At 41.9% G+C, this 25,265-nt stretch overlaps 1 protein-coding gene across 1 annotated transcript in view; it reads right to left on the bottom strand.

The window, feature by feature from the left end:
- Window positions 1-317: 317 nt before the first annotated feature.
- myo15ab (myosin XVAb) overlaps window positions 318-25,265 on the bottom strand; it is a 43,952-nt gene continuing 19,004 nt past the window's right edge. Inside the window, exons 26-74 of the mRNA XM_076091943.1 lie at window positions 24,835-24,880; window positions 24,600-24,724; window positions 23,451-23,568; window positions 23,155-23,330; window positions 22,249-22,333; window positions 22,105-22,137; window positions 21,893-21,974; window positions 21,107-21,237; window positions 20,793-20,888; window positions 20,234-20,362; window positions 20,013-20,119; window positions 19,656-19,834; window positions 17,912-17,984; window positions 17,598-17,789; window positions 17,127-17,200; window positions 16,963-17,036; window positions 14,842-14,950; window positions 14,549-14,617; window positions 14,365-14,429; window positions 13,878-14,279; window positions 13,423-13,504; window positions 13,098-13,193; window positions 12,854-12,914; window positions 12,483-12,576; window positions 12,250-12,367; window positions 11,628-11,743; window positions 11,471-11,530; window positions 11,160-11,235; window positions 10,937-11,052; window positions 10,729-10,847; window positions 9,903-10,044; window positions 9,245-9,356; window positions 9,073-9,147; window positions 7,031-7,236; window positions 6,833-6,951; window positions 6,171-6,240; window positions 5,991-6,063; window positions 5,676-5,749; window positions 5,471-5,553; window positions 5,224-5,354; window positions 5,041-5,135; window positions 4,102-4,179; window positions 3,908-4,004; window positions 2,978-3,138; window positions 2,757-2,890; window positions 1,537-1,670; window positions 750-883; window positions 523-663; window positions 318-419 (exon numbers count right to left, since the gene is read on the bottom strand). Coding sequence (XP_075948058.1) covers window positions 318-419; window positions 523-663; window positions 750-883; window positions 1,537-1,670; window positions 2,757-2,890; window positions 2,978-3,138; window positions 3,908-4,004; window positions 4,102-4,179; window positions 5,041-5,135; window positions 5,224-5,354; window positions 5,471-5,553; window positions 5,676-5,749; window positions 5,991-6,063; window positions 6,171-6,240; window positions 6,833-6,951; window positions 7,031-7,236; window positions 9,073-9,147; window positions 9,245-9,356; window positions 9,903-10,044; window positions 10,729-10,847; window positions 10,937-11,052; window positions 11,160-11,235; window positions 11,471-11,530; window positions 11,628-11,743; window positions 12,250-12,367; window positions 12,483-12,576; window positions 12,854-12,914; window positions 13,098-13,193; window positions 13,423-13,504; window positions 13,878-14,279; window positions 14,365-14,429; window positions 14,549-14,617; window positions 14,842-14,950; window positions 16,963-17,036; window positions 17,127-17,200; window positions 17,598-17,789; window positions 17,912-17,984; window positions 19,656-19,834; window positions 20,013-20,119; window positions 20,234-20,362; window positions 20,793-20,888; window positions 21,107-21,237; window positions 21,893-21,974; window positions 22,105-22,137; window positions 22,249-22,333; window positions 23,155-23,330; window positions 23,451-23,568; window positions 24,600-24,724; window positions 24,835-24,880 — 5,464 coding nt within the window. The remainder of the gene's footprint in view (window positions 420-522; window positions 664-749; window positions 884-1,536; window positions 1,671-2,756; window positions 2,891-2,977; window positions 3,139-3,907; window positions 4,005-4,101; window positions 4,180-5,040; window positions 5,136-5,223; window positions 5,355-5,470; window positions 5,554-5,675; window positions 5,750-5,990; window positions 6,064-6,170; window positions 6,241-6,832; window positions 6,952-7,030; window positions 7,237-9,072; window positions 9,148-9,244; window positions 9,357-9,902; window positions 10,045-10,728; window positions 10,848-10,936; window positions 11,053-11,159; window positions 11,236-11,470; window positions 11,531-11,627; window positions 11,744-12,249; window positions 12,368-12,482; window positions 12,577-12,853; window positions 12,915-13,097; window positions 13,194-13,422; window positions 13,505-13,877; window positions 14,280-14,364; window positions 14,430-14,548; window positions 14,618-14,841; window positions 14,951-16,962; window positions 17,037-17,126; window positions 17,201-17,597; window positions 17,790-17,911; window positions 17,985-19,655; window positions 19,835-20,012; window positions 20,120-20,233; window positions 20,363-20,792; window positions 20,889-21,106; window positions 21,238-21,892; window positions 21,975-22,104; window positions 22,138-22,248; window positions 22,334-23,154; window positions 23,331-23,450; window positions 23,569-24,599; window positions 24,725-24,834; window positions 24,881-25,265) is intronic.

Genomic DNA, 25,265 nt, shown 5'->3' with positions numbered 1-25,265 from the left:
CACAGGCCTGTGAAGCTTCCTCGCTGTTCATTAACAGTCTGTACATTTAAAAACATCTCTAATGTTTAATCAATTACAACTACAGTAGTAAGTGCAACTATAAAGATATCAAGCTGAAAAAAACATGAAGTAATATTTACTTTTCACTGTCTTCAGTATGCAGTTCAGTTAATGCAGTATAATAGACTTCAGGGTACACTTATGCATTCACATATAATATTAGAATGCCTGAAGGCAAGAAGAGGTAGGCTATTTATAAGGGTTTCATCTACATTAGTGTGTACATACGACTGTGTGCGTGTACAATAAGGCATGTGCTATAACATGGTGATTTCGCTGGGTGGCAGGGTGAGTCGCCTCTCCCGCACGGACATCATGTTTTCTACCTGCATGGCGATGACTCGACACAACTCCAGGCCCTGTGGACAAACACCGCCAACATGAGCACATGACCGTAGCAACTCACTGCAAATGATCATGTGTGGCCTCTGAAGAGTGTCCTTGTCTGTGTTTGCGTAATACCTGCTCCAGCTGTAGCTGAATGACCCGCTGTGTGTTCATGTCCCCCAGGGTCAGGTCTACATATGGGTAACTCGTTCCAGCAGTGGGCCTCTGGGTGCGGCTGGACTGCACCTCCACCAGGGGGACCACTGCCATCAGCTCCTGCACCAAAAGAGACCAAGCATTATACACATATATATAAAAAAATGAAACTGTCTACTGAAACTGCTACGTGACTCTACTCTTACGTGTGTATTTTTGTGCAGGAAGTGGAGGCCATGTTGGTTGACAGCAATGATGCAGGGGGCGTAGAAGGTGGTGGAGCTGCTGCTTTGGACGTAGAAGAACGAGGAGCCGAACATGGGGAATGCACTGATCAGCCCTGCACGCACAAAGACACAGAATTTATTCAAGGACACTGGACAAAAATCACATTTGTTTACACATTGATTTCTCTTTATTCATCATGAGGAGTCTGACTCTGCTTGAGAACAAAGTTGTAAATGTCCTCTGTGGCTCTTGAGGGGATTTGTCAAAATGGCCCTGGTGATGTTATCTCTATCATAGGTTGAGTTGCAATATAGGAAATATAGGATTCTAGTGTTTTGAGGATTCTACCAATACTAGAGACTAAAAGTCAATGAATCTGGGCCTCTGCTGCTTCGAGTTCGTTTAATTATGTAACATTATGTAAGAGAAAAACTAAATCACTAGCATCTCTTTAAGACACAAATACTTTCTGTGTTATGACAATATCCTTAAAAAAGTGCAAATTTACACATTAACATTTCTTCTTCACATCTAAATGCAGATGACTGTTCCTGTCAACATGAAGATTAATCCAATGATCGATTGCACTCCACAGTTCATTGTTGACTCTGGAAACAACACTTGACAAAACTATCTCAACTTAAGGTTAAGTTGGAGCTTTTGACCGTATTACACATATAGCGGTAGAGAAGTCCAGTCGCAGAAGATGTAGTTTGTAAAAACTGACCAGTTCATCCAAAAATCACTGATCACAGGACATCTTACCCATAAACTGTGCTCTGGCCTGGTGCGGGTTCAGGGTCTGCACTTGCTGCATGTGCTGCGTGACCATGGTAATCCACTGCTGGGGGGGCTGCTTCTTGAACAGGGGTGTGGCGATGTACTCTGATAGTTCATGTCTGGAGGAGAGAAGAAGATAAACAGCAGTCTGCTTCACTCAGTGATTTCTTAACATTTCTCAGGATGATTTTACTCAGTGAGCTGTTTCGGTTCTGCTGTCGGCTCTCTGTCTGTGTGTGTGTGTGTGTGTGTGTGTGTGTGAGTGTGTGTGAAGAGAGACACTGATAACAATAGTAAGAGCACTAAAGGACAATATTTTTTTTTCAGTTGTCACACCATAAACACAAAAACTATTGACTGCATTCTCTCTTCAACAATGAGTTTCTTCCTGTGCGGTTGTTGAACATCAGTGCTGAAGGGAACATGTAGAAAGACATCGATTGCAGCTTTAGTGTTGCTGTACTGTCACAACTATTTATGTTGTTCACATTACACATAGATAATAAAGTATACAATATTTAACAACAACAACAACAACACATGCCCATTAATCCGATGTGCATCTCCAGTGAATGTGCTGAGACGGAAGCTCTGTTTAAGGTTGATTTACCTAAAATAATTAACCTGCAGTTAAAATGGATATTTGTTGGAAAATATATGCTAATTTCGCTTTTATATTTTGGTCATGTTCAACTTTAAAATTAACTTGGATTGGTGTTAATAGGGAAGCAGGGAAGGTTAAATGCACCCTGAAATAATGGATAAACATCATTTAATCGCTCTCATTGTCATAACAAGAATCTGGAGAACTTCTGGAGCCAATTAAAAGCATGGCAGTTGTGTTGAGTGTATTAAAACAAGATGGGCTAAATGGCTGTGTTGTGGAAACCTTTGAGGGAATGGATGAAATATAGTGTGTGGATGTTTGTATATATATATGTATATATACATAACCCTCTGTATTAAAGGGTAACTTTCAAAACGAGACTTCTCCGAGTGAACAGACGGACTGAATTAAGCAAAATGTAAAGAAAAACGTTATATTTCTCTGCAGGGCCCTTTCCATAATGTTGTCAGACACTTATGTTATCAATCTGAGCCTGTCAGTGGCAAAACAAAAATGATATTATTGATAAAGTGATTAACTAAATAAAGTTGATCAATGAAACTAGAAGCTGTATTGCAAACATTGTTTGTTTTCTCACATGCTGGGGATGAAGACGATGTCTTTGGCTCTGTGCTGCAAAGCTGCCAGTTTGGAGATCTGGTGGAACTGTTGATCGCTCACTTTTCCATGTGTAAGAACATTAAGCAGGCCTTTACGGTAGTCCGGCAGGATCTAAATACACACACACAAACACAGTCACATACACGTGCACTCATGTCGGTAACATACACTGTGTATGTGAAACAACGCCCGTCTTACCTGGTTATAGTGCATGGCGACACAGAGCTCATTCTCAAACTTGAGAGGTTGAGTCCAAACGACTCGTCTGAACCAGAAGCTGTAGTTGGTGTCGACGACCTCGGCCTCTGTCGCGACATCCAGGATGTACTCGTGTTTGTTCAGAGGACGCACATTCTGACCTGAACACACCCACATACACATTACCTTTATTACCCAGAGATTTGCATAATCATCTAAAGATGAAGTTAAAATTACACATTTAAATATTTGTCATTATGAAGGATTTGTTTGTTCAATCAGAATCTGACAAGTTCTAGCAAACACTCGTTTAAATCCAATACAAACGACTGACATAAACACCCTGAAAAGTCATGCTAATACTTGTGTAGACACATGTTGTGTGACCTGCTGTGCTTTTGAATAGCACACGAGCAACAGCAGCTGCCAGCTGTTGTCATGTGGAGATATTTACTGCTACGGGAGGAGAGGAATCAACAACAGAATGCAAAGAGTTCTGTGTCAATGCTTCAGGGGACAAAACCAGCGTTGGAGCTTTCAGCACTGAAAACGTTTTAAGACCGAAGCAGCAGGAGCAGTGTGCAAAGGAATATGACAAAGTTGTGCACAACAACAAGAACCAGAACAAAAGCTGCTTCTGCATTTAATCAGGAAAAATGAAGAGGAAAGATGACTGTGTGGTGACATCGTCATCGGCTATGAAAAGGTGACATCGAGCCGTCTGTCGTTATTTTGCCTTGGCGGTCCAATAAGGACTCGTGGACTCATGTGTGACTTTCTCCCACAGCTAGAAACCAGAGAACAGTCTGATATGTGATCTGTGAGTGGATCTGCTTCGCTGACCCTGATGAGAAGACTGACTTTGTGCACTAACGCAATGTGTCATGTGTGTTCGTGTGTGAGAGAGAGAGAAGCAGAAGACGAGCACACCTCTATTGGTGACTAAAAATATGGCATATTCTTCCATGGCCTCCAGTTTGTGCAAACCCATCTCATAACACAGCTCCTCAATCACCTCCAGGGCAACCTGAAAGACACAACAATATATCAACACACGTGCAAGAAACATCCCAGCCGTCTCCTTGTAGACACCAGTGGTGCTGAACTGCTCACTGAACACTTACGGAGCAGGTTTTGATTTTCACATGACGTTCGATGCCTCCAGGAAACAGAAACAGCTGACGTTTTGAACTACGTCCTGCCTGAGGAAGTATAAACACACACTAATAAAGTACATACTCGACATACACTGGACATGTCAGACTATGGCTGATTCTTTCAGGACCTTAACACACATAAACCTACATACAGTATATCTCTCGCAGTGGAGGGTAACTATATTTAAGCCAAGCCTTTATGTGCTGTGCAACTTTGAGATAATTGTGCTTCACCTTAAGATTTTACATACAAAATAGAGCATCAGTTTAGAAGATATGATTCATCACATTATAAACTAAACTACACATGAATCCATAAAGTAGTTGAAGGATAAGGATGGGGATATTCTATAGTTTTCTTTCTGTCTCTTCCCTACTCGGAGAGACTTATCCAAAAGCCCAGTGGTTCCTAAATACATCTTTAAAAACGACTTTAATAGTGTATTTTTGGGGGCTATTTTCAGGCTACAGTGCCCACGTTCATTGTAATGAAGGAAAACGACACACAATGTGTCTCCTTAATGTGTTTTTAATAGTTATTTGGACAACAATGGAGCTCTGTGGCACAGAGGAATAAGCTTTGGATACACAGACAATATATTTATATTTGTATCTTTTCATGAGATTTCATGACAATAAGAAAAAAAATAGAATATCATTGTTCTTGTCCTACCAGATAAATGTGCAGCTTATATCAATAATGTTACCACTTTAACATAATATATACAATAACATGGATGTAAATGTGGCTATTCTGCATAAGGAGTAGCTTTTCTTTTTGCTGCCAATACTATTGCTACTTGGATCGAGGCAGACATTTAGAGTATCTTTGCACTGTATTGTTATTAAAGTAAGGGATCTGAATACTTCCTCCACCCCTGCAGATAGATAAAATGAAGCACTGACCACCACAGCCTTCAGCTCCATGCTGTTGGGTGGAACAATGCGGCCGCCGTACTGGAACGTCTTCTTCAGGTTCTGCTCACACGCTTTAGCGATGCCTAGCACATTGATGGAAACATTACATGCTGGTGGCGCTGCTAATGTGCACAGCAGACCTACACTTGGTGATTGTGTCTGTTTTAGTACCCTGATACTGCATGCCGGCGCTGCGAGAAGCCTGCTGCAGGTTCTTCAGCAGGAAGGGCTTGAGGACTTCAGAGCAGCGATGGAAAGCGGTCAGGATGTACAGCAGCCTCCAGCCTCGTTGGCAACTATCACTGTACGACACAAGAGCGCACAGACACACACACACACACGGAGGATTACAGAAAGAGGAGCGCAATGTGGGTTGGTTTGTTGTGGGTACGTTGTTTATGTGGAAAAGCGGACTTACGGTTTGGAGCTGGTGTTAGCCGTAAGCTGTTTGAGAAGTTGGCAGTAAGCCTCATCCCTCATCAAGGTGAACTCTCCTATGAGCTGAGGGGAGGACACACACACACACACACACACACACACACACACACACACACACACATACATCAGCAAACTGTCAAAGAGAAAATAGTAGCCTTAGAGAGAAAGAAACAGTGTGTATTTACCTTGAGGACAGTGTTGACCACTTCCTGTTCTGTCAATCCCCTTGATGGAGAGTCACCCATGAAACGCATCATCGCTATACAAAGTACACAACCAGGACACAAACACACACACACTCACGCAGGTCAACAATAATTGAAGTATCTAGTAGCATATTTTGTAGAGACATCCAACACTTGAGAACTTAAAATCTGATACACGTCTTATATTAACCGAGGATGAATCGGTTAAGCCCAGGTGTAATAAGAGTAATGTAATAAGAGTAATGTAATAAGATGATGTAATTAGAGGAGAGACGAGAGAAGGTGAGAACTTACACAGGAAGAGATCAGCTGCCACTCTATTCATGGCTGGATCTGTGAACTCTATCAGAGACTCAGTCAGAGGAGTCTGCAAAGAAGAAAAAGTGTCATACAAACAATTCAATACACCCCAACACGACGTACAGAAGATATATTTTATGAGAGTATTTCAAGCTTTAGCGAGAAGAAAGGCACCTTGGAGAACTTGATCATTTCAGTGGGCTCTCTGGAGTCTCTGTTCTTGCTTTTGTTTTTCAGGGAATCACTGAGAACACAAATCAGTCACAAAGTGCAGCATTTCAATTGAAACAGTGTTGGAAGAAGTACAGAGATAATTTAGTCCACTGAAAGTTGCAATAAAAATAATCCATTACAAGTAAAAGTCCTGCATTCAAAATTGAATTCAATAAAGGTACAGAAGTATTAGTGACAAAATGTATTTACATGTACTCATTATGCAGATTGGTGTGTCAATGTTTAGTATTTTCTTATTCAATCATTATTACTGATGTAAAACTACTTTAATATTGCAACTGGTTCAGGTTGAGCTGATTTTAATTACTTTACATGCGGCTTTGTATTCTATAAACTAATGATATGATTTGTATGTATTAAAAAAAGTAACTAGTAATTAGCTGTTAAATGAATGTAGTGGAACAAAAACTACAATGTGTCACTCAAAAATGTAGCGGTATAGTAAGTATTAAGTGTCATACAGAGGACAAATGCTTCAGAATTGTAGCATAAAAGTTCAGTACTTGAGTAAATGTATTTAGTCACTTTCCATCAGTGGATTTGAAATGGTCAGTGTTGTGTGATGTTTGTGATGATTTCAGTGTGTGTTCCCCGTGTCTCACCCCTTCCCGTTGGTTCTCTGTCTGAAGAACTTCTTGGCGAACTCCAACATGTCATACTGACTGTCCTGCAGGGCCCTCTCATCCAGATCTCCTTCAGCAAAACCGTCAAGAGAAACCTTCTGAAAATCAAAGATTGTCAGTAAAAAAACAATCTGACACATAAAAACGTAGGCTATGTGAGAATGTGTGCCTGTGTACCTCAATTGTTTGATCTATCTCATGCGCAGCCATGGTGGACGCCACAGCCACAGCGATGGCTGATGACACGGCGAACTGTCCCGCTCCTCCTCGAGGCTCGGCCGTGCGGTCCAGTGGCAGCGACAGGAAGTCGGGAGGAGCGACGGGATGGACGCAGTCGGCCGGGAACCCACCGGAGCGGCCAAACACGGCACCAAACTTCCAACCTGACACACACAGATCAGAGGGATTACAACACCCAATACACAGACACACACCTGGGTGCTTTGTGCCTCTAAACAACCCGCCTCTCCGCTGTAAGTCCTGATCACTATCTGCCTGTCCTCTAACAGCAGGTCAGCTTTTCATTTACACAAGTCAGATCTGTATCTGCATGCTTTTCTCTCTCATTTATAAGACTTAACTCCCACTCGCTGCAACGCTGATAACCTGACACAAACTGCAGCCTTTGGTCTAATTATAGATACTATACACATGGGTACTTCTGTCACTCGTATTGACTTACATCAACTCCCTGCAGGGTTACCCTAACCTTTGCCACAACCACTACAACAACACCGCAACAATGCATGAAATGAGTGTGTAAGGGGCCACTCATAGGGATGAATCCACAGAGAATTAGCACCTGACGCTGCAGTTCCTCACAGCCTTTAGTGTCTTCCGGCCCACAGCTTTACTGTTTAGGTTCACTTTCACCTTTTTCATCAACTTCATTTCCAGCAGCAGCACGCAACAGTTTACCATGAAAAAAAATGGACTGATAATCTCACAGGGTGCTGCCTGCTCAGCACCAAACAGCAGACGGATGAAGATAGCAACTAGCTGGTGAATATAGTGGAACATTTAGCAGACATTTCATCAAGGAGTTTGTGGAGACCCAAAACAGAGCTAAGAGTGGAGGTAATATTGGACTTATGGTGGCGAGAAACAAAACTCCTAATAAAAACTAGTGCTGCTCTGTATGTGCTGGATGCGTACATATGCAACTGTTTGCTAACATGTTAGCCATATCAACTTTATAAGGTGATAATATGTCAGTGCTGTATTTACAGTATATACGTTTACAATTCTCTTTTTGCATTTTCTGAAAGAAGCATTATTTAATGCTAACTTAAGGTGAATTCAGGAGAAATCTACAGACGCAAATAGACAGTGTAGTAAAATAAACACATAAATGTGTATTTTGGATGTTTCCTTCCTACTAGTCTAATCTAAATATCTAAATGTCTATTTTGTGCATGAAAAATGTTTTTGCCTGCAGTGTCTCGCCTTAAGTGGGGACCAGCTGTTTGTCCTCACAATGTGACTTACAGTAAGAATCCACAAACACAAGCTGTCCTCCTCACATCTCCGGAGGTTTTAATACTTGACGAAAAATCAAATGTGTAATGCAGCTCAGATCTTACATTCACATTTGATATTATTAGTTCATACCTTTAGAAATGTAGCCTTTTTACCCAATTAAACATGATGACAGATCTCAGTGGATTGTGTGGTGGAGGATGAATCCAAATTCAGAAAACACTGTGCTGTGTGAGGCTCATTTAAGAACGGTCTTGAAGTCCAAATGTCAGACGCCAAAGAAAACAATAAATGTGTCAAAAGGTAAATTACAACAATGTGTGTGGAAGCACACGCCGAGTTTGTCTTTTCTTTTATCTGTTAAGCAGCGAAATGACGGGACTTCTCCTCATCTGTGATCATCTTTTGCGTCCTCAAGAAAAGAATCAATGAGTCAATATTTTTCAAATTGCATCGCCATCTTCCATCTGAAAAATTATTTTCTGATACAATATTGTATTTAAAAAAAGCTGAGGGCACCGTCAACATCACAGCACCTATTTCTCCCCGGCATAGCGATACTATCACGCCTCCGGGGGACACGGACACAGTTCAGGTTAGCAAATCTCTCAAAGCTGTCCGTCTGAATGGCCGCCTTGTTTGTTTTTGGACCTTGCCCATGGCGATAACATCTGGTTACCACGTAAAAAAAGTTTATAGATCTGATTTTGCTTCAGATAAAAATGTTAATGAACACTCACCAAAGTCTTGAGTGTCTCTTTTCATATCCTCCAAAAACACCAACTTCTTCCTCACCACACAGCCATAGCTGTAACCTGGAGGAGACACACACACACACACACACACACGGTCAGATCAAAGATTCACTTTTTAGATGACATGTTTTCTATTACATGTTCCGTTGTGTCTCACCCTTCTCCAGCCCGTCCATAACCTGCAGCCTGATGACGTCGCCTTTGTGGAAATTGAGCATCGAGCGGTCGTCTGTCACAAAGTTTCGCTCTGCTATCACATAATCTGAGTCCTGCAAGGAAGAGAAAAACAAACAAAAAACAAGTGGATACTCTCACACTGTTACTGTCATGTTTTTAATTCGTTTTTTTTGCACAGAGTGTGTGCAGATGAAGGAAGTAAGAGAAATAGTCTGTGTTTTGTGTTGCAGATGGCAGTGTGTGTGGTCCCGTCATCCGTTAAGAACGCACCCCACATGTTTCATGGTGGAGACAGAAAGAGGAAACTGTGCTCCCTATACTCCCCCATTCCCGTCTTTTTCTTTTACAACACAACACTCCACTCGCTCATCTTTCATTCCTGCAAACACACTACTCCTACTGACTCACTGACTGCCACACCTCATAATGTTTTGACATTTTAGTTGTTTAGTTAGTTTCAAATAAATTAATGTTTCAGTCCTTGTGTCACCTCCTATTTATGGTATTTGTCGTGGTTCTGAGCCGGTCATGGCAAGTCATTAAGGTAAAATCATAACTTCAACAGCACCACAGACTGCTAAAGTCCTTTGCCGTGTTAGCTGTGTGTGTGTGTGTGTGTGTGTGTGTGTGTGCTGTACCTTTTTGATCTCATTGATGAAGGTGTCTATGAGATGTTTGACTTGCGGTGCCTTGGCTGAGAACAGGATCAGTTTCTCGTTGGTCAGATTGAACTCCAGCATGTTTTCAGACGGGATGGTTACAAACAGGATGTCTGCGTAGCTGAAAAAAATAAATAAATACAACGCAAAAGCTCCCAACTGTTATATGAAACAAAGCTACAGAAATGGTAGAAAGAAATTTAGTTCTCAAATATGAATAATGATGAAATACTATAATGAATAAATACAGTATTTGAGAATAGAAATACAACACGACCTACATGGTAAATGTATGCAATTTCTATTAACAATCCACCGTTTCCCTTTTTGCAAAGATGCCATTTTATTACAGAAGCTGTTTTTTTCTCTCCATATTTTGATCCGATATAAATGGTGATCTTATCTTTTGACTGGTGAGGATATAGTTCTTATGTTTATGTTTTGAGCCACAGGCTTGAACAAAAACTGCTCTTTGACTGATACATTTGCTTGATATTATCTTCTCTCAGATACAGCGCTATCAGTGTTCATGCTGGCTGATAGGTAAAAAGATATTGCAAAACAGAAACTCTCAAATTTGGGTATTATACAGCTTTGAAAATCCAGTATTGGCTCGTCAATCTTCTCCTGAATAGTATGAAATAAACAGAGGAAAGTCCAGACAATTTGATATATTTGTCTGTGGTTCACAACTCACCTGACACTGACTCTGAATTGTAAAACATACATATCTGAAAACTCCAAACAAGATAAAAGTAATGGAAAAAAAGAATTTGCAAACAAAGACATCAAAAACTGCACATACGTGTAGAGTCGAAGGACTCTGAAGTAGTCTGGAGCGGCAGCGCTGCTTTTTACGGTCTTTACCAGCTTTATACCGCTGTGGGACACCGACAACACCTGCACACCTGTTCCTACACTACCCTGCACACACATACACAAAGAAGTTTAATAAAAATGAAAATATCACACTCAGTAATTATTATTATCCTCTCAGGATTTACTGCCCTCACCGATGCAGGGAACAGACGGGAGAAGTATATTTCCCAGGTTTCTCTGGCAGCCGACACGATTGTTTTCTTCACATGCTCCTCCACCGGGTCCATATTCTGTTCAACCCCGTGTTTAGCTGTCATTCACACAAACAGACACATGAACTCATGAGTGTCAACGAGACGTGTTTGGATTAGAGCATACGATCTGAGGAAATATCTGCGGGAAGAACAGACAGGCTACCCAAAAGAGCCTTCATTTTCTGCCTTTCATCCCGGGTGATGCGAACACACGCCTCTGACAGAGTGTCGTTCACGATCTGCAGGAGACAACAGAGGAGCAGGGAGGTGATGTTACAAATAATTTAGTTTGATCTGTCTATGATTTTTTTTTTCTGCTGTCAGGTAAAGATATGGAGCACAATTGGCGAGAGGTAAACAAAAATTGAATAAATTAAGAAAAGCATTGGATTAAATGTAGATTAAAACACATGCGTTTATCTGCAGATGTTACATCCATTAATCCTGCATTAATTCAACTATCTCTTAAGTTACCTGTTTGAAAATGAGGTCTAGCACCAGAGGATTGTTGAAGCTGTCTTTGGGATAAAAAACCTGCAAAAGCAAGAAAAATACTCACAAGAGAAAATAATGCAAATATTATGACAGTGGATCACGGTGTTTGCGTTCATGTTTTTGTGTAAGTACTCACCTCCTTCCTGAGGTACAATCTCCAGGGAACATTGGTGTAGGTGTAGTGCTCCTCATTGGTTCTCTGATGAAGCTGTGTCTGGATGGTTTCAGTCTCTACAGGAAGCTCTCGAGAAACTGCGACAAATATGGATCTGATATGAATATTGGATCTGCAAGACTTAAAGAAAAGACTGCAAGCAGATATAAACAACGTATAGGCTAATTTTACAACTTTCAGAAATTGCTTTGAAAATGTTTCATAGGGCTGTCAATATGTATTCTAAATTTGAATATATATTTGAATTATCCAATTGTGAAATGAAAAAGCAGCACAAGCATGGGCCGCACTGAATGCAATGCATGATGGGAGTCACACATCACTTTCATTGCATTTAAAAAAAATCCACAACCGTAATACTGGCAGAGAACTCAGCCGCAGAGAGAGAAAAAATAGATATTCCAATAGTTCAAACATGGGCCAATTTTGACAGCCCCAATGTCTCATGAGGTAGAAAATACAATCATCAGTCTTTACAATAACACACTGAGGTTTAATGAAAGCGCCATGAGATACCATCATCTCTGCAAAGTGATGCATTAGAATATGTGGATGAGTGTAATCTTGGAGTGAATGTGAGTACCTCGAGGGGGTAAAGGGAGAGGACGACCAGGAGCTTTTGTCTTTGTGCTCTTGGTGGGTTTGAATCCCGCCTCCTTCAATGCAGACGCAGATGGTGGGGGGACAGCAGGACGTTTAGGCTGAACAAACACAAAAACGTTACCCTGCATGACTCATTACAAGCGTTTATCTCTCTGCTTGCGTTCTGTGTATTCTTGCACTTTTGTGTGTGTGTGTGTGTGTGTGTGTGTATACCTGTGGAGCAGGAGGGTTGTCCATCTGCGGTTTGAGGATCTGTAAAGCTTCATCACGTGGGGTTTGCTTCGTCCTAAACTTCCCCTCTAGTCTCCTAAATACATCCACAGTGTGGACGTCACACATCACAGTTTGCGGGATTTTTCAAGAACAAATGCAGCGCACTGTTAAATCTGTGTGTTTGTGCTTATTGCGTTTGAATACAATCACTCTGGTGCTGTGTGCTTACTGCAAGCAATAACATCCAGGCCGCTATCTGTTGGTAGTTTGATGTGGCCTGGGCTTTACAGTATGTGACTGGAAATAGCATTAACTGCTGTCCTGTATTTACAAGCTAAAATGCGTGTTTGTGTGTTTTTACGAGACCTCACCTCTTCTCATGTAGCAGCAGGTCTCCCGGTGGAGGTGGAGAGTTGTACCTTTTGATGATGTCTTTAAAAAATAATGCAAACCATGTGAGAATTACGTAGATTACTCTTTACATATTTCTGTCATGGTTTCAAATCCAAATACCAACCAAGAAATAAAGAAGTGTATTGACTACATGATCATCTATGATTCAGTTTTGCTGTATAATACAGCATCGACATTTTCGAGGAGTTTAAATTCAGATGCCTTGTATATCTTGGCTGGGGACGATGTAATCTGAAGTCCGAGCCGAGTACTTCACCACCTCTCCAGCAGGGGGCGGAGGAGACGTCACCACTGGGGCTAAAGCAAACACACACACACGCGCGCACATGCACGCACGCACGCACGCACGCACGCACGCACGCACGCACACACGACAATAAAAAAATGAATGAACACTTCAGCTGATAAGAGATGCTCGCTTGTCTAAAGCTCTCTTAAAGATGACTTTTAGTTAAAAGGGCTGAAGGGACTCTCTCTGTCGCTCTCTCTCTCTCTTTCTCTCTCATGTTCTCTCTCTCTCTCTTACCAAACTTTCTGACTGGTGTGTCCTTGTTTATGGGGACGCCTGGAGCCTTCCTCCGAGGAGCGCTGTCCTTACCTGACTGAACCTGAACAAGCCACACAGAGAGGACAGAGAGTTTGCATCAAGGCTTTGCAGATATCAAAAAAGGAACATTACACTGGACTGTTTGATTGCAGCACATTTCCTTTGCTACAGATAGTAGAAATGTGTAATCTGCAATTCGACATGGTTGTTTTTTTTATCTTTTTCAACATGCTTTGTGAATAGGCTTGTTGTGTTGTTTTAAATGTTCCTGTGAAGTTCGGAGGACAAATTAATTTCATGTTGCTCTGAAACTGCACCCTAATGTTCAAAACTAGAGTAATTGTGTGACTGAAAAATATGAAATCAAAATAAAGTACTGATTATGTAAGTATGTCTCTTTGGACTGTTACCTCACAAGTCTCAGAGTTACTGACCCGTGCAGCAGCGTTCGCTTGAGGCTGCGCTGGCTCAGTTTTGTTAGTTTTGGTGTAGCTCGACTGAGGGTGAGGCCGAGCTGCGGGCTGAGTCCGGGGCTCCGCGGGAGGCTGAGCTTGAAGCTGCGATGGAGTTTGTTCCGGTCGAGCAGAGGGAGGATAGGGGTGCCTGGGTGGGATGTCTGCTGCAGCATAGGGAGTGGGAGTGAAGTTGGCGTAGGGGCTGGGTGGGATGTTGGCGTACGGACTCGGGGGTATGACAGCGTAGGGGCTGTCGGGGGTGTACGGGCTGGGAGGGTGGTGGAGCAGGGGGCTCATGGGAGGGCTCATGATCGGGGAGGTGGGGGGGCTCGTCATTGGGCTGCTGATAATGGCCATGGCCTGCATGGTCATCTGCTGGGCCTGAGAAACAAGACGATGACGCGTTAATTCCAAAGAAAGAGCACTGGAACAAATAAACAGACGCGGATCCAGACGGAGGGTTTACCATGATGACGGCCTGCTGGTTCACGATCGCCTGCTGCTGCTGCGCCAAAACAGCCTGCTGGGCATCTGGAGGAGAGAGGAGGAGAAACACAGCAAACAGGAAGGAGGGATGACAATTTAGTTTGATGAGGTGTTTTTCTTTTCTTTTTTTTCTTCTCATATTTCTCTTCACACTCGATACGAACCAGGTGTTACAGGTGCCACGGCACCAACAGGAGGTGACATCACGCCTCCCACGGGAAGGACTCTCACAGCTGTGGAGACACAAACACACAGCAAAGTTCAGATCTGAAGTCTGTTTGCTTTATTATGCATGCTTATGATTTATTGAGATATTGAGGTTCTTCCAGTGTGTGACAGTATATGCGACTAGGAATCTGTCCAAATGACTCCATCCCTGCAGCATTCTATTAAAAAGGAAATGGTGAACGAGTGAAGAAGGGAGTGATTTTGGACCGAGCCTGTGTTTTTGACTGACCCCCAGGTGGAGGTGGGGGGCCGGTTGACTGCCCTTGCTGTTGCCACCCCCCTCCGACTCCCCCAGCCCCCTTCATCCTGCTGGACAGTCCTGCAGCTGATTCCACTTCCTGTGAGGACAGACGGACAGACTTTAGAACTGAACCAAAAACGAGTATCAAACACTCTGAACAGGGCTGGTATCAAACCGATAAATGAGTATATTGACTGATATATCAGCATTGACGTATACGATGGCTGATAAGAGTGAATATTCCATTCAGGGTAGTTTTTCCTATCCACTTGCACTTCATGGTTTCATCTGTAGATCAGCATTGAAACAAGCTTAGTAACAGTGTTGGATTTCAATTCACACTTGATTTCCTTTTAGTTTGGAGAGTTGGATTTGCGTTTCATAATTATTCTCATGACTATCTACCAAAGAACTTCCTTGTTGTCACTGGTTTGGTTCATTTTTTAAACAGTTAAATTAAATCTTAAGTAAAGTAGTAAAAGTAGTACATTTCGTTCTCCCTTGTCATTTGCAAGTGCCTTCATAATTTCAAGTGTTGTGAATGTGAAACAGTTACATCATTCTCAAATATGAAATATCCTGCTCAGTATATATCTTATATGTCATGTTTCAAAACATCATTAGTGGGAATTTAAAACCGTCAAACATCAATTAATATCAGTATCGTCCGTAATAAATTATATCCATGTTTGGTTTGCTTTGATCAGATAGTTCCTGATTTAGCTCATTTCAACTTTTGATTTAGGCAAAGTTATTAGACACCTTTTTACTTGTTAAATGAAAAAAGGTATATTTAGAATATTATGTGTATCTTCCTTAAAGTAAGATATTCAAAAAATGTATTGTCATATGACACCCAGCCCTACTTATGACAGGTGTGTAGTTGTCCCTACAAGCCAAATCATTTCTCTACAGCTGATCTGTGTGTTCAGAATGCTCCAAAGAACTTCACTTACAAATCACAAAAAATACTATATTCAGTGGAGGTTTGGGCCTGTGAGGAGGCGATAACACATCATGGAAGTAGAGCATTATATTTTTTTACAGTGACTCTGGTTTCCCGTTGAAATCCAAGCTGACTACACCTGCTGTCAACTGTAAACGAGCAATCTACAAACCTTTCAGAGATGCATTTTAAGCCAACAGGTGAGGGGATTGATACTAAAAGATAGATATTCCTCTAACCGCTGCATTTGTCAGTGTGGATATCAATGGGAGTGCTAAAAGACATACAACAGAGAGAGAACATGCAATCACAGCACTTTTTGACCGTCGTATCAGAGGATTCCCCCTCTTATGTGAGCAGCTGCTTCCATCAGAAATCAGCCGCTGACCCATAAATCCACAGGAGTGTGTGCGTTTCGTGGGCCATGTCTCATTAAATAGTAAGCCCTTCATTTGCCAGAGTGTCAGTTCCTCGTAAGCAGATCCCAGCGTTGCCTGGGTGGACAACCACCGTCGCGATCTAGTCGCTGTGACAGTTACGGTAACTGGGTAACGTAATAGGTGGCTGGGCGGGAGAGGTCTGTAGAACACATCTGATACATGCTAATTCCTGTCAGCCACATCCGATAGCACGGCTAACATTCGCCACGTCCCAGCTGAAGACTGATAGATCCAACATAGCCAGCATTCACGGCACCATTACCGACTGAACACGTACGGATTTAACTCGATTTAACTGTAGTTTGCAGGGCTGACGGGTGACATTTGTGGCGGGTAGTGAATCATAAAGGAGGTGCTGACAATGGCTGCAAACTATTACAAGACAAATTTCTTATATAAAATCTGGGCCTGATCAGTACAAACCAATGCATCTGTACAGTTCATATGTTTACAGACAAACTGTAATTGCTATTCTGTGTATAAATGACAAGAAGCTCATCCCCTTCCTTTTATTTATTCTACTATAGTATTATTAGTATTTTTGTTTATACATATACATGCTTTTTCCTTCTTCTTTCTGGCTACCTCTGTCATGCCAAAAAAGTGAAATACTCATCATCGCTCCATGCTAAAAAAACAATACTTATCCGACATGTCCTGTACAGTAACCATCAGTAAACGGTTGACAGAGGACGTGTGACAGTGTGAGTTAAGGTAACTTACTCCAGGTCCCTCAGACAGTACAGGGTCAAACAGGCTGTCGAGATAACGATCCATCCCTCTCTGAGGCTCCAAGTCTGCGAGGACGAGACGAAAGCACTTTAACGTCTACTGTAATCAAAATCAATGTGTGTTGGTGCTATATATGTTAATGGTTCAATGGGTACCTTGTCCATCAGAGCCAGGTAAGAATGAAGACATGAAATCATCCTTCATGTCAAACCCACCACCCAACAGGCTTCTATAAAACAAACAAAAAATAATTACAACCTCAACAAAAATTTGTATTCATTTATTGTCTTTTTTTTGTAAAAAACTGGATAATCTTCCCTCTTTGTGCTTCAAACATTTCTTCAAATAAAACCAACTGAGAAGTTTAGAAGGGAAACGTCTGCTTAGAGGAGCTGCTAACATCTCATCTTTTTTGTTATGTTTTTTATAAGCTTATCATGTGTTTCTGATGTAAAATCTTCATCAAAAAAGTAAGTAGTAAGTACAGCCGTCAGATAAATATAGGTGAGTAAAAACAGAGTAGAATAAATCCCAATCTATAAAGTAACATAAAATGGCAAACTCAAGTACAAAAATTGTACTTAAAAGTATAGCACAATTATGCATTGGGTAAATGTGTGTCTCACATGCTGGCATTGGGCCGCACTCTGGTTGGTTCCTGTGCAGAGATGATGAAGTAGCTGCTGTGTTTGGGGAAGTCAGCAGGAAGCTCCAGGTCCGACATCAAGTCCAGAACGTAGTCTGAGCCCTCCAGCTCCACCCACTGAGCCGGCTCCTTCAGCAGCACCGACCAGCCTCGACGGCCCTCCACCATGCCCCTACACACAATAATTCACAAAAACATCCTCCATCTAAACATCCCCTTTAGTTTCCTATTTTTCACTTTTCTATGTAACCAAATCTATACATTTAGTGCCTATGTTTTACAGTAAGGCGATACCTGTGTTGTAAGATGTCTTTGGCCATTTCTTCTCCTGTTGTCCAGGAGTGTAGAGGACACAAGAAGGATACACCTGGAGGAGAAAAGACAACACTTTAGAGAGACAAATAGTCTTTAATATACAGCAGTGACTCAACAAAACACACCACTTTTGATTTTTCTCATCTTATAGTTCATTGAAGGGATAGTTTGGATGTTTAGAAGTGGGGTCGTACGAGGTACTTATCCATAGTAAGAGTATTACCTCAGTAGATGGTGGTCGGCTCTGCCACAGTTTGGAGAAACAGACAGGAGTAAAAGCACAGGAGCAAATACATGTACTGCTGTGGACGAGGCCAGCAGCAAAACGTATTTTAGACACATAAAAAAGTCAATATCCATTTAAGTATATGCTGTATTTAGAATATTTTCACTGCTTTACCTTGCAGTCAGACAGCCATTTCCGAAGGGGAACTGAAGCTGTTGTATCCATCTATGCTTTCTTCAAAGCCACGAGACTCCTTTGATAAAAACAGCAATTTCACCTTGCAGAACACGGAAGTTGCCGTTCTACCGCTGCCTCGATGGGTTAGTTTGTTTGTGATGTTTTGTGACTTTGAATGAATCTGAACTAACACTTAAAAACACCAAAGCCACACAATGACACAAACAAACTAACTGATCAAGCCAGCAGCAACCCAGCAAAAGTTGTTTTTAATCAAAGGAGTCTGGTGGCTTTGAAGAAAGCTTGGATAACAGCTTCAGTTCCCCGTAGGAAAGGGGTGTCTGACAACAAGGTAGAGCTGTGAGAATATTCTAAATATAGCGTACACTTAAACTGATATTGATTGTTTTAGGTAGGCCTTCTTTTAGGTGGCTTAAATAGGTTTTGCTGCTGCACCCCGTCCACAGCAGGACATTGGTTTGCTCTCGTGCTCGTACTTCTGTCTGTTTCGCCAACCGCAATCTACAGCAGGTAGAACTATCCCTTTAAGAGCTGTTTCAATCAGGTTATGAAATAGTTCCTCTACAGTATATCATCTAAACAAAGTTGGTAGCAGTCTCCCATTTCTGCCTATGACGATTTACACAGACACCCGCATCAACAAACAGACACAAACAAAGCCAGAGAACCAGAGTGGCTATCAGGTGTTGTCTAATCCTCAGTAGGCTTGCCAAAAGGCCAGAGGACAGATTAGCTGGATGAGAGGAGGAAATGAGAGACAGATAACTCTTCCGTGCTGGATGGTGCACACACTGACTGAGCTCAAGTGAAAAAAATAAAACAGAAAGGTGAGGTTGGGTGAACAAGACGGAGTTAAAATCAATAGATTTAAAATTCACAACGTACTTTACTTTGACATTGACACATATTGCTGGTCTGTTTATAATGTTATCTGCATATTTAAGCGTGATTTGAAGAAAAAAACATTTCTTTAGACAAATGCAATGAAAAATCATATTCAAATAAAGCACAGTTCTCTCTCTGTTGCAGGAGAGCAGAGAGTTACACACAAGCATTGGGTTTCAGAGTTAGCAACACATTTACAATTCTGTTTGATAAAATTTATCCATTTTATTTAACTTTTTTTTTCTTTTTTTTGTACTGGGGATGCAGATGGTGGTCCAGCCCCTTTTTCAAGGGCACTTCACTGCAAATGTTGCATCGAGAGATCTTCTCCATCCAAAATTTTGCAACTAGATCTGAATTATACAATCAGTTAAAATCCCCACTTGGCTACACGTGTTGCGAGTGTGTTCTCACCATCGAAACAGTGTATGTGCAGAACGGTGTGAGCTCTCTTGCGATTGGCGGTCCACTCTAGCAGACAGGGTGGGTACGTCCGGACATACTCTGGCCCGACGTTCAGCCGCTGCAGAGCTTGAAGCAGACGGTGCTGACACACACAGTCGTAGCCCTCCGGCCCGTAGTCAGACACAAACCTACAACAACAACAACGACGAGCACAAAGAGAGATGAAAACTGGCAAACAGGCACTGAAATCATGTACAAAGATCACAGGCATGCACAGAAAAGCAGGTAATAAATATACTGTATAATTATCGCACAGCCATTTCTATGTACAGTAAACATATTTCACTGTTTGACTGTGTTTCCTACTTCAGCAAGTACTTGGCCAGCCTTTGAGAGGGCAGGAAGGCAGAGAGACAGGAGGACAGGAGGAGCCAACCACGCTCTGAATTCAACATGTTAGGATTCCTCCACACCTGATGGAGGAGAGGAGACAGTGAAGTGACAATGTGCAACAATTGTAAAAGATTCTGTCTTATTTTGGGCTTTCATTTCTACCCCACCGGCTAGAAGAATGAGATGGTCCTCACCTGATTGGCTACCTGAGCCATGATCTCATCTCGGAGGCTGGGATTGGCAAGTCCTCTCTGGATGATGTAGTTCCCAAACAGATTCTCCTGAGCCCCATTCAAGTTTGGGTCACCCATGAATCTTAGTATCTATCGAAAGCAAAGGCATTTACAACACACACTGTAACATTACAAGTCAAATGAAACATACAAAGGGGACAAAGCTTTCCCAGAGGCCCTTGCTGCTTAAAATATATGGATACATCTAACTGAGAGAATAGTCGGAATCATTGATTTTTTCATGTTTGCATAAACAGTATGAACTGTACACAAGGTTACGATTTATGCATTTCATATGAAGGCTTTCCAAAATGAGTTAGCTAGTTTTATTACAAGTTTGTTACATGTTGGTATAAAGACATACTGTCCCAAATGACTAATCCTTTTTCTAGAATGCTGAGTTTAAGCTACAGGACATGTTTATTTGTCTGTTGGATTTCCTGACATAACGCTGATGAGCAGCTGACTTAAAGGTCCTGGATGCTGGAGTTTCCCAGTAGCATGTGAATGCAACATGTACCAGAGTGAAAACGTTCAGAGCTCCTTGCTTTAGCTCCTCATCCATTCGAATCAGTGAACTCTCCAGCGGGGCTGTCAGCATCCCAAACATTGGCTCCTACAACACACACACACACACACACACACACACACACACACACACACAGTGCTTACAATTGAATATACACAGTGTAAACGTAGTTACATGGATGGAGCTCTGCATCAACACTGTCCTGGGTTCAATCAAGTTTACCAAGGTCAATTTATGTTTTATTCACATGTAGATGTTCTGTGTGAGTGTTTTCTGTGTGTGTGTCTGTGTATGTGTGTGTTTACCCTAAATATAGCCCGGAGGTAGTGCGTCATGAGGTAGTTGTTGATATCCAGGGGCAGGGTCAGCTGGGGATCAACCTGAACCTTTGGAGCCTGGACCACTGCCAAGCAGTCAGAATGCAGCTCTTCACCACCTGCACACACACACAAATGCACACACACACACACACACACACACACACACACACACACACACACACACACACACACACACACACACACACACACACACACACACACACACAGCAGGCCGTATGTCACCACAGAAAGATGGAGTTAAATATTATTTAACCCAACTACAAGAAAGGTGGAATAAATCTCTAGCTAAATTCATGACACTTTCGTATGTATTCGTATACATATACAGTATATAAATAAAAGTCATAATATTATACTTATTATCAGCGCTTGCATAGATATTTATCATCTTCTGTCCGACTTATTACTTTACACAATATAAAAACATAAACAATGCTGAATTCAACACTGATTTGTCTGTATACGGGTCAATCAATCAATGTGTCGTTGTCAAGGCTGTTGCTTACAGGACCTGTAAGTACACTCAAGTTTCCTAGAGAGCTCCAGGAGGTTTACTCCTTCCTTGGTGAAGTACCCGGCATTGAAAATGCTGTGTTCTGCACAACACTGCAAGAGGACACTTTGGGTCACGCACGGTGGAAAGGTTGACATAAAACAGCACGCCTATGCTGCGTGCATAAGCGCATACATTATGCACGCAGACATGCATGAAACTAATGTGTGTGTGTGTGTGTGTGTGTGTGTATGCACCTGAGGCCGCCTGCAGCAGAACTGCCAGCTCAGCAGGGATAAGCAGCGTTGTCACATTCACCACCTCTCTGTTGATGCGATCCTACACACATTGCAAACACACACATTCAACATATACTGTATACACACTGATGCTACGTCTTCATCTCTCTCTCAAAGTGTGCGTCTGCTCCATCTCGGACACGTTCACCTCATTTCACCCCCTCACTCACCTCCTCTGCCTTCCTTGCAGGCTCCACCACTGTCTGACAGAAAGACAACAGCATCACACTTCACACATTTGTTCATTTTTTATTTTTTTTAACTTCATTTTCCAAACACAAACACTGCAATTGACACAGACGCAGTGTGCATACCCTCATGTAACGCTGGCGGTTGACGATGAGCAGCACGACGGAGCGGAGCCTGATGAGGTACTTCCTCCTCAGAGCAAACTTTTTTCTGTTCAGGAAAAAGCGTTAACAACGGAAGATGAATTATTCATACAGAGCCAGATAAAGACGTCTTCTACTATAACGTCAATCACTTCAATTAGAACAGACGGCACAATTTGTGAAGCAACTTTGTTTTAGTGGCACTTATAGAGTTAGTTATAGTTTAAATGCATGATGTGTAATTCATCAAAGCGTGACCAGCGATCTCTGAAGCATCATTTACAGACTTTAAATGTCTGACCTTGCGTTTATTGCAATTTTAGTGTCCTCTTTAAGCGATTAAGTGCATTTTTACCCATTCAAAGAAATTGTCAGACTGGCAGTGAGTGAGAAATCTATCACCTTGGATGGACGAGCATGCCCTGAATCCTCTAACCCTGTCTGCTCAGCTGAAGGACAAAAATAAGCAGGTTGTCTGTTATAAGCTTTGACCCATTTGGCTCTCTGAAACCAAACACTAAAGTCTAAATTGCCAAGCTGAAGACTGAAACCCCAGATTGAAGCACGACAGGGCGCTGCCTATTAAAGAAAGCTTAAGCTTTAAAGGGTCAACTTGCAGGAAGAGACTGATGATACTTGTGGCTTTCAGCATGCGCTCTGGAACTAAGGATGATTTTAAAATAGGTTTTTCTTCTCTATTTTCTACATTTAATGGGTAAAACAGAATAATTTCCAGTTTGTAAGTGTGCAATGATAATAAAATAAAACAACCTGATAATAAATATCCTGCTTTAGTGGAGCAGCTCACCACTCTGGGCAGCCTGTATGTACGCTATGAGGGGGCATCCATTCATTTTGAAATGTAAGTTGACTTCAGGGGAACATTACCTGGCCAGGTAGCCTCTGCAGCGAGTTTCGAACCTGATCATACACCGCCGCATCTTGGAAAAATTCTTTTGGACAAAACATGCTCGGGTGTATCTCTGCAGTGTCATGGCGGCGATGTTCAGCAAGCGGTCACGCTTCCCCTCCAACAACTGATACAGCTCCTCTTTCAGGAACATCTAACACACACACACACACACACACAATCAAACTCAAATCTCAGCATCACAGTATATATTTCTTATGTATGATTCATTTGACCTCATGTTGCACATGTGTATGTTACGGAGAGAGCTCACCTTACTGACTCCCAGCTGATATGAGCCGTTCTTGACCGGACCGAGCTTGTGTAGCATGATGACACAGTTTTCTCCGTCTGCAGGTGGAGGATCCTTCAGGCAGAGCAGGGCTTTGTACCTGTGCGTTCCCACACATACATTTAAAATGACAATCCAATCGGAATTCTGGAGTAATCGTGACCGAGAATGTGTTTTGCTGTAACTGACTGTAACTCATCACTGTCAATGTACGAGCTCAGATTGTTATTGTAAGTGTCTGACAACGTTATAGAAAGAACCCTACAGAGAAATAATACGTTTTTCTTTAACTTTCGCTTGATGTGGTCTGTTTATTAATGTGTCATGTGACTTGTTATCGGAATGGCAATAACGTGTGAGAGTGATAGTTGAAGAGAGGAGTGCTGATGTTGTCAGAGTTTGAGTACAGAAAGCGTAGCTTCGTGTTAACCAAAAGATTTTCAATCTAAAGTCTGCATATTTAGCTGATTTCTGAGACTTCTCCGAGCGCGACACACAACAACAAACAGATTGGATCAAGCAAAAGATAAAGAAAAAAGTTTTATTTCTCTGTGGAGTTCTCTCTCTATTGTTGTCAGACACTTATAATAACAATCCGAGCTTGTCAGTGGAAAAAACAAGTACTTTTAGTGGACGTACATTGCCAATGAGGAATGATGATTACATTGCAGCCCTAATAATGGCTGCCGTCAGCAGCGTTCTCGCTCAATACTGCACCAATTTCAAAAATTGTAGTCCACATTAGTCAATTGCGCACAAAACGTAAGATACCCTTTAGGTATTTGTAGTTTTGGTGTGAAACTAATTGACTGTGAATGCTGGACTCTCAAACTGCAGCCAGATGTCAGAGGTGCTATGAGATCAATTGCTCTCCTACTGCAGGAGCTGGCAGGTGCCAGATGGCTCTTCAGCAAGAAGAAATTGGTGTGTGAATTTCACCCACACCAGAAAAAAGGCAATAATTCAAGCAATCGTGTCAATTATTTGACAAAGTCGTGAGTGGTAGGAGGAGCAGAAAATATTCTTTTTAGGAAAGGAAGCTGAACAAGAGGCTGAGACAGTCTGTACTGTATTTAAGCTTACGTGGTTCATTACATTTCTCCTCAATGTAAAGATTGGTAAGTAACCAACCTTGTCAGGAAGCGGTGAAAGTGCATTCTGATTGGATAACCCTCCTTCCTGATGAGGATGGTCTCCATGATGCCAGAGTAATGCAGCTGAGTGTTGACCAGCTCGATGTCAAACCCTCCCGGCTCCTACGCACGTACAGACACATACACATAAATACACATGAGCTGCATGTTACAGATCAATCAAAATGCAAAACACTGCAAACCTGCACACACCATCCAACTTGCAAATATACCTTATGATGGTTTGGCTTGATGCATCGCACAAAATAAGGGTTACACCTGTCACAGATAGATGAGAACGAACGGATGGATAAATGAATGTATGATTTGATAAAGGCTTCATACATTAGTCCAGCGCTTTCCAGCTTTTCCAACTGAGAGGAAAAGCAACTAAGTAGGGAAATCGGTGGAGCATGGCATGGTTTTACAGTTGAAGCTACATATTAACAGATCCCCCGAGGCCTCGTTTTTTTCATCTATAAGAGACGTGACTAAGCTCAAATCAGGCAAATAAGATTCATCTTCCCGAGATAGATGGCTCCTACAAACACTGACACACACTGAGGCTTATACGACGCCAGAACTGATCTCTAATCACTTCAGTCTACATTTTTCAGTACTCATTGTCTATTTAGGCACAAGGCCTTAATCCAGTATGTGTCAC

This window comes from Anarhichas minor, unplaced genomic scaffold (genome assembly GCF_050575085.1).
Source record: "Anarhichas minor isolate MPS153535 unplaced genomic scaffold, ASM5057508v1 ptg000014l, whole genome shotgun sequence".
Classification (NCBI taxonomy): domain Eukaryota; kingdom Metazoa; phylum Chordata; class Actinopteri; order Perciformes; family Anarhichadidae; genus Anarhichas; species Anarhichas minor.
The sequence above is the reverse complement of the archived record's forward strand: the minus strand, read 5'-3'. Positions and strand labels throughout refer to the sequence as shown.